This window comes from Pistacia vera, unplaced genomic scaffold (genome assembly GCF_008641045.1).
Source record: "Pistacia vera cultivar Batoury unplaced genomic scaffold, PisVer_v2 Contig51, whole genome shotgun sequence".
Taxonomy (NCBI): domain Eukaryota; kingdom Viridiplantae; phylum Streptophyta; class Magnoliopsida; order Sapindales; family Anacardiaceae; genus Pistacia; species Pistacia vera.
Window position 1 is genome coordinate 954,589 of NW_022196346.1, and position 8,409 is coordinate 962,997.

Sequence of the window (8,409 nt, forward strand, 5' to 3'; positions counted from 1 at the left end):
AAATGGTAAAGGGATAAATTTTATTGATTATGTTTACTATAATTAAAATTAAATTTCCTAAAACCTCTCACAAGATCTCTTTCTTGTAAAATCATCTACACAACCACTTCACAGTCCAGTCCAATCTCCCCCATCCTCCACCGTTGCAAACTTCTCAAAACACCACCAACAAACCCATTTTCATAACCTTGAAGAATTTTTTCAGAAGCGAATATCACCATCCTTTGGCAGCCAATAATTCCCTCTTTCACCCAGCAAACCCACCCACCCCATTCACCTTGCTCCCGTCCCAACAAACCCACCTCACCCTTTCCTCATGTCCAGCAACCTATCAGCCCGCCCAACAACCCCAAAAAGACATCATCCGCACCCACTTCACCGCGCAAAACAACCTGCAGCTTCGTAATCCTCAATAAAAAATAAAAATAGTCACAATCAATTCTTTTGGGCTTTTTTTTTTAAGAAAATAAAAAGGAAAAAAGAAGGGGTGTGGAGATCTTTGTGCCCTGAGATTAATAGAGGATAAAACAACGGTGGCTGATTGAGGGAGGAGAGAGTGAATTAATATTAGTGGCTGGCGAATAAAGTGGAGTGGAGGTAGTGGGAGGCGTTGGTGGGATTTAAGACAGAGGAGGATTGGTGGGATTTAAGGTGTTGGAGGTAGTGCTAGGGAAGGGTAGAAATGAACGGTGGCTGTGGATTAGGGACGGAGAAAGAGGGAATTATTGGCTGCTAAAGTAAAAAGAGGAAGATAAAGAGATGAAAACACAGACAGAGATAAAGATAAAAAGGCATTTCAGTCTTTTACATCACTGTTATCTTTAACAAACGGAAGTCCTTAACAGAATCTAACGAAAAATAGCAATTTGTTATTTTCAAATTTTTTGGGTATCATAAATCTTTACGGCAAATTATGGATAGGTGTATGTCATTTGTCCATTATAATAATAGATGCAATTTGATCAATTATAATAATAAATGCAAATTGATCAATTAATTTCGTCTAAACGTAATTGAGTTCAATTAATACGACATCACATTTGATCTCGCCTTTTAATTTGTCACCACAGGTTTATTCGTAATCGCTACAAGGGTAACGAATTGAAGGTGACATTTTGGATAAGATGATGGCGACATCTAGCACATTGTCTAATGACATGGACTTATAAACCACTTCAAAATATTTATTTCTTAATATAGCTACACCTATCGTATTCTCATTCTCAACTGTTAACCTATTATTTCCCTTTAGGGATACATGGTAGATATTGTTTATTTGTCAAGTTATTCAAGAATCAAAGATCCTCTGCATTAATAGCGAGTAGACAACAGCCCCCAAAGTGGGTCGTGTCAACCACAAACAGAAGGTGGGGCTGCCCGTGCGGGATTCTCAGATTGTTATATGGTCCAACTTACAACAGCTTTGCAATTGAAAATTTGACTTGACTACAGAGAGATTAATTGATTATTCAACATTTCAGAGAGACCGCTTTAAAAAATGCCATCATGTAATGATATTTTCTGACTTTTCTACTTATGTCGTTGTTCCTTCATTTATTGTCTAATGTAACTACATTATACAATTCAAATGGGTGAGTAAGAAGACAAAAATGGTGTATGAAGGAACCATCTGCTCAAACATCGTTCAACCTGTTTAACTTTCAATACCAAAAGGGGTAACTGTCATTCTATACTTTTGAATTGAAAGGGTGCATTCCAAATGGCTTTTTGTCAAAGTTAGGGAGGCATGCCAAGAAAACATTGAGCTGCACATAATTTTCAATTTTTACCTGAACTTGAGTGAGTGATTTCCTCACTTACAACTTATCTTGCTAGAGTACAAGGGAAAAAATCATAAATAAATTAGGATCAAGATGCTATTGAGAACACCATAAATATCACAATATGGTAAAGTTACGGTGAAATGCGTATAAGACGGCATCATATTTTTCATGACATTTACAATTTATGCAAGTGCACACTAAACAACCATAGGAAAGTTGGGTTTGGAAAACTCATGTTATATATCAGCAGGCTTGTGAGTTTTCAACATACAACACTGTCATATTGCAACTCTATTCATTAAAGAGTACTTTAAGCCAATTCTGCTAAAGTTTGAACAATTTGGCTGCAACAGTAGCTTGGATTTGTTCAATCATCCGGACTAAATTAAAACAATAAATAATTTAGCAATTGCTCTTGCATATTAAGATACTAATCTAAGGGCTAAGAAATCAGGCAAGCACTGGAAAGAACATCAAGGACTCATAACATTGAAAGGAATTATCTTTGGTTCTTAAAACTTACCTTGGCGACCATCTCCTGCATTGGACAAGTAATGATGATTTGAATGACAAACCAGAAAAAACATGGCGAGCAATGCATCCATAATCAACTTGATTGTTCATCCCAATATTCACTCTCAAATTTTTACCAAAGTGAATGAGATAAAGGACCTTCTAATTACAATGTAAATAAGTGAATAGATGTTAGTTTAGTCCTTTTCAACTAAAATATCCGCTCGGTGCACAAGGTGTGAACTGAAATACCTCTTTGATCGGCTTAGATCTTCTTCATAGTCCATTTCGCCATCAAACTCAGAGTACAAAGATTCTTGAGCACTCAAACTGTTTACTAGCCTGGATGTTTTGTGAAACTTCAGTAAGCATGTAAGACAAACGACCAATCTATTGCAGCAAGTACAAATTACTTTGCTATGTATGCAAATACTATGAGAAAAACACTGCGAAAAGATGCGGAAACTATCATGAAAATTGGACAGAGAAATATTAAGGAGAGATGAGAAAAAAACCTATCCCCAAAATTCATAAAAAAAGGTGTTTTTTTAGCTTTATGAATACAATTTCATTCCAAGCCATCTGTCAAGTTTCAAATTCTTCCAATAAATTATCACCACTCTTCAAAGTTTTGCACCTTCAAAAGCCACTTTTTCTTAAGCCCAGGCCATAAGCTTTAATCTAATATCTTATAATAACTATATAGGAACTAAGCTTCTTATGTTGTGCGAAGTAATTTCATAGTTTTTTATAACCATCAATTATAGAATCTGAACACAAAACCGCTTTAAAGGAATCAACTATTGTAATCTTATCATGCAGAACAAGTCAAAATAGAACTCTTGTACGTAAGTTGATGCCAAAATTACTTCATTTATGATAAAGGAAACTTGTGCAACCATGTCAGTAGACGAAAAAAATCTAAACTTCCATAGATTAGGAGTTAAATGCATACCTAAAAGCCATAGAAGCTAGCTTACAAACAAGAAGTTGGCAGACGATTGATTGTACTAACCTGTGATGAGGGATTTCTTTGCTTCTTGCAGCCGATTTTGACTTCCTTCTTGTGATTTTTATCCGCTTCAGACATCATTTCAGCCCATTTAATCTTCTCTTAACGTGGAAAGGAGATTGTCTGAATTGTCCAACCTAAAATTTCAAATTAGTAAATCCTTTAGACCTTAATGAGACATCATGGAAACCAATAATAATCAAGAGAGACAGGAAGATTATAAGAAATAGAGAGAAATTTTATAGCTTTAGCTCATCATGAGATTAACAAAGCAGGAATCACATATGACACAGCTTACTTCATAGATATAAAATCATCTCTACCAGTCAGTACCCAGTCTAGGCATTAGCAAGGTCCAATCCCGGTTTAAATTCAACAAATCAAATAACAAGATAAGTCCAAGGCGTTCAAAACATAGTAGTGTGTGAAAGTATTATTGCAATATTTTGTTGAAAATAATGATCACTCATTCTTTTTAATTTACGTTTTACAGGAGAAGAGGTAGAACTAAATCAATGTAGGATCCACGCAAAAGTATGCCAATCTTCACTAGCATTATTTCCCTCTCTGCATGGAGACCACAATAGCCAATAAAGTAACACTAAAAGCTTATTAGATTACTTTTCTTTTTCCGCTTAAAAGGTATACGACAAAACATTTCTCCACTTCATTCATACTTCCCTAATTCAACATTTCTCCAATTCATTCATACTATCCTAATTCAAATTTCTCCTGGGGTAGGACCCTATAGGCAGAGTTGGTCATGTCTGTAACCTTAAACACTTCGCAGGAATTTCTCACTACACAGCTAAAAATGCACACCTTTGCTTCACAGTCTGGAAATGATATTGCATATGGTAGACAGCTTCTTGCACTTTTTGGTATATCCAGCCTGTTACTTTTTCACCAGTAGTGCGAAGCAGCAAAAGCAGAAGCACATACATTGAATCTCAACCAATTTAAAGTAGCTATCATTAATCAATAAATTTTAAAATCGAGTCACATCACCCCATTCTACCAGGGATATTTATAGCTACACAGTCCAAAAATGTACTCATATGGGGCAAACCTCATTTTCTTTAAAAAAAAATGTACTGCAGAGTCCTAGTGAGTGTGAACATGATAAAGCACCACTAGATAAAAAACTTTTGGTAAACATAATATGCATATTGATACCAACAGAGAGATGTTTTTGACAGTCTTTTTAACACTGCACCAACTAAGATAATCAATACCGTAACTTGAACTTGGATAGTATTTGAAAAGAGAGTGAACTGAAACATACCAATTTTTAGCTTCTGCTCATATGTCAAGTTGGCATGTCTCAAATCCCTCCCTGCCGCAAATTGCACCTACAAAATTATGAAATCACTACAATCACTGAGTTGTCCACATTAATTCTAAAGGAACCCCAATCATAAAATTTTAAAAAAATTAACCAAGGTGAAGGATTCAACCTCAAGGATCTTCTTGAATGATCCAACTTCCCTTTGACTATGCCCTACAGAAACCATTTGAAGATAATCAGAATTTTCTCCTTATAATGAAAAAGCAAGTGGCAGTATACCAAAGAAAGAATACAGATTTACCAGATCTTCGGAATGAAAGGTCAATCAAAGTAATACATGGAGGTCAACATAAGGATACATGTGGTCTCGTAAATTGTATCAATATATACACCAATTTTAAATGATTTTCATATTGTCATTTTTGTATACCAGTTTAAGTAATCAACTTATATTATCCTTATGAAAACTTAATATTCACATATTCATTATGCACTAGCAATCTCTCAAAATAAGATTCTTAAATGACTGGTTAGTAAATCTTTTCAGAATAAGACAAAAGGACCAATACACCCACTAAATTGTATTCGTGATGGCTTCATGCTTTAGTAAAAGCCGCAGAAGAGCAGTAAGAAGACCTACCACATACATGCACTCATTGATAAGGAAGTCTTCAAGTTCACGCACGTTAGCAACCGTTCTTGTAGAAGTTGTCATCTTAGAGAACCTAGGAAATGTTCAACCATAGCTTCAGCAAAATTTTGCACAGATCAAACAGCATATATTTTCACAAAAGAATGACAAAAAATCCAACATATTAGGTCGGTCTGGCATGATATTATAAAATAGGCATGAGTAGAACTCCCAAAAGCTAGCTCACTTAGGAGACTGCCCAAACCACATATGAACACCATAACAGCCCAATAACCTGCGATGTGGGACAATGCAAATTCTAACACCCTCCATCACGTGTAGTGTCCAGGCTGGGTTTTAAACCCAACATTGCTTGCAAGCATTGACTCAAACAAATGCAAATTCTAACACCCTCCATGTTTAAGTAAAACTCACTTCTGAAAGCTAGCTCAAAAAAGAGGGTGCTCAAACCACATATAAACACCATAACACCAGCAACCTGACGTGTGGACAAAGCAAATTTTAACAGATACATCGTTCAAAGATTTTCCTTCTAGTTGTGGCACAACATGAAAAATTCATAATTAGATTCAGAATAGATCAAGAAATTTCAAGCTGAAATTAAAATTCCCAACCCTAAACCCTAAACCTAACCACAAAGACCTATCTTTTCTTGCTGAAAGTTAATAAATAGAAAAATTAATATTACACCCCATTCCGATCCCAATTAGTTTTCAAGTCTGAACTTTATCGTATGTCATTGGTCAAACGGTGCCAACAGGTCAGAAAATCAGTGTAATTGAGAGAGATCATAAGAATAATAAAAAATGAAGGACTGATTGTGTCCTTATTTTTTACTCGTGTTTGTGTCCCTTTTTTTTCATTTTTATGGTGAGTAAAATGGCTTGACAGCATTAATATAAGATTGCTACTTTTGCAACAAGGCCGATAAAAAATAACCAAAATGAAATTAAGTCTCATAAAACAAATGCCAAAAAGTCAACGTTACCTATGTGCAGAATCAAATTTTATTAACTCCCATGAAAGCACAGATGCCATCATTCTGGAGAGTCAGGAAAATTGACAAATCTAGTTCTCATGAAAGAGCAACATCAAGCAACCAGAGATACAGAGCTCAGGAATAGGTTAACTGGATACCTTATTGGTCTCAGCAAGAGTAAGCACGCTAAGTTGTTTAAGCTTCACCACTTGAACCGGTACCAGCTGTGGTAGACGGGCTGCATTACCTAGGTAAATATACAAACAATTAAATCCACTAGTAAGAAAAATTGTGCAAGTTAAATGTCACCAGAGCAAGATAGACAGAAAATCAAAAACTCCAAAAGTAGATGTTTAAGTAATTAAATATAACAACTTAAAGAGACTGATCAAAGATATTAGTGTTTGTGTCATGATCCTCTTCCTCCATCATATACAGCCTACCATATCTAGTCTCAATGTGTCATGTCAGCTTGCTTAAAGTATATTTACAGGCATTTAATAAGATTTCAACAATTTTTTGTAAAATTAAAACAAAAAATTAATGTGTCATTTTTTCAAGATATTAGGTGTATTGTTTTCCTGAAAAAAAAGAAAAAAGAAAAAAAAGAACTAGTTCTTAAAGAGCTACCAAATAGCAAGAATTATTCATTCATTCTCTAATTAGCATTACTATGCAAAAATAACAAATAAGCAAGCGAACGCACACAAATACTTATATACGTATGTATAAAATCTACTAAGAATATGGCTTCCAGTTAAAGGGTACATTAAGGAACACTGACGCTGAGAGTCTAGATCTCATACGGATTTAGCCATAATCCTATCTTGTTTAAAATTTCGGCACTGTGCTCTAAATGGATAGTTTTCAAATCTATGAACCTCCAACTCTTTCTTTTTGCAAAAATAGTGCTACAAAGAGAACGAAAAGATGTAAAAAGGTTTCTTACTCTTGTAATCGGTCCATGTACCGTGAACAAAAAGCCGTAGCAATTCAAAGTAGGTCGAATTTTCCGTTCCCTCAAGCTGCATTTAAACGAATAATTGTTTAAGAATAATCAGAAAAATACAATCTACAACATCAATTAAATTAAGAATATCAAGTACGAAAATTCTGTTTAATTGAATGAATAAAAAATTCAAACCTGGAGGAGGTTGGGGACAGCTAGAATCTCGGAGAAGGCGAAGAGAGAAGGGTGAGAGGTGGCTTCGACAATGAGATTAGGCAAAGAGGAGAGAGTGAGAATGGAAGCTTGTTTTACAAACTGCTCTATCAATTGCGGTTGTTTCTGTTCTATCTCCATTGTTAACAAAACACTGAAGCTTTAGGTGGAGATGCAGAGACGTTTTGCTCCAGACTCCGGTGCGTATATATAGGTACGGGTTATTTATATAGAGTTTTTACATGACGTATTGCAAACGTCCGCCTGGAGATAATGGGCAGTTGGGCTTTGGCACACATATAGTTTAATTTGGGCTTAGGATCTGAGTCCACTCTATTTCCAGCCTTCTTGTATAGCCTAAAGTTCCAAGCCCACTTAGGAACTGAGTCCACTCTATTACCACTTACCAGCTCTCTCGTATAGCCTAAAGTTCCATACCCAATAAAATTTTCGCTTTAGGAAAGTGATTTTTAGCCCCCTGGATTAGTATCCCCCATTTTTAAATATGTATTTTTGTTTTGACAAGTTTAGCCTTAACTAAAAACTAGGTGTAAAGGCCGCTTGACTATTTATTACTTGTATTTCAAGTATTCAACTTTACCAATAAGATAAGAAGACTTACTTTAAATCACATAAAAAAGACTATTTATCTCATAGAAGTCTAGTGAAACTTATGGGAAAATGCCAACGGTTGCTATTGTGTTTGTCAAAGCAAAATAGAGTATGTTATATAGAATTAATTAGTCAGTTGAATATTTGACAATTAGTAAATCATTAATTTGGAATATAATTTTAAAATATTTGATTTATTTGATTTTAAGGTGAATATTTTAATATATTTTAATTATAAAGCAAATTTGTACACTGTTTTATATTTTTCTCAAATACTAATCGATGGTGTAGATGGAGGTTCTTTATTCTTCTCTTCACGAATTTTTAGTTCCTCTTCATTTGCAGCAACCAAATATTCCCGTGTATTTAGATTGGAAATAATTACCATGACAGAATCCATGATATCA

At 34.8% G+C, this 8,409-nt stretch overlaps 1 protein-coding gene across 1 annotated transcript; it reads right to left on the reverse strand.

Annotated features, from left to right (window-relative positions):
• Nucleotides 1-4,633: 4,633 nt before the first annotated feature.
• Nucleotides 4,634-7,573, reverse strand: LOC116106138 (COP9 signalosome complex subunit 7-like). Its single transcript, XM_031392486.1, has 5 exons — nt 7,373-7,573; nt 7,199-7,253; nt 6,387-6,475; nt 4,749-4,810; nt 4,634-4,661 (listed from the first exon to the last, which is right to left on the reverse strand). Exons 1-5 carry the CDS (start codon nt 7,529-7,531, stop codon nt 4,634-4,636), a joined length of 393 nt encoding a protein of 130 aa, XP_031248346.1. The 5' UTR covers nt 7,532-7,573.
• Between the last annotated feature and the right edge of the window lie 836 nt (nt 7,574-8,409).

Excerpts from the sequence above, each read along its gene's own strand:
- LOC116106138 (XM_031392486.1), bottom strand. The coding sequence starts at position 7,531 with ATGGAGATAGAACAGAAACAACCGCAATTGATAGAGCAGTTTGTAAAA. Across the intron at positions 7,254-7,372 it reads CTGTCCCCAACCTCCTCCAG|CTTGAGGGAACGGAAAATTC; the intron begins GTTTGAATTTTT and ends GTTTAAATGCAG. Across the intron at positions 4,811-6,386 it reads CTCTTGCTGAGACCAATAAG|GGCATAGTCAAAGGGAAGTT; the intron begins GTATCCAGTTAA and ends TGGTTTCTGTAG.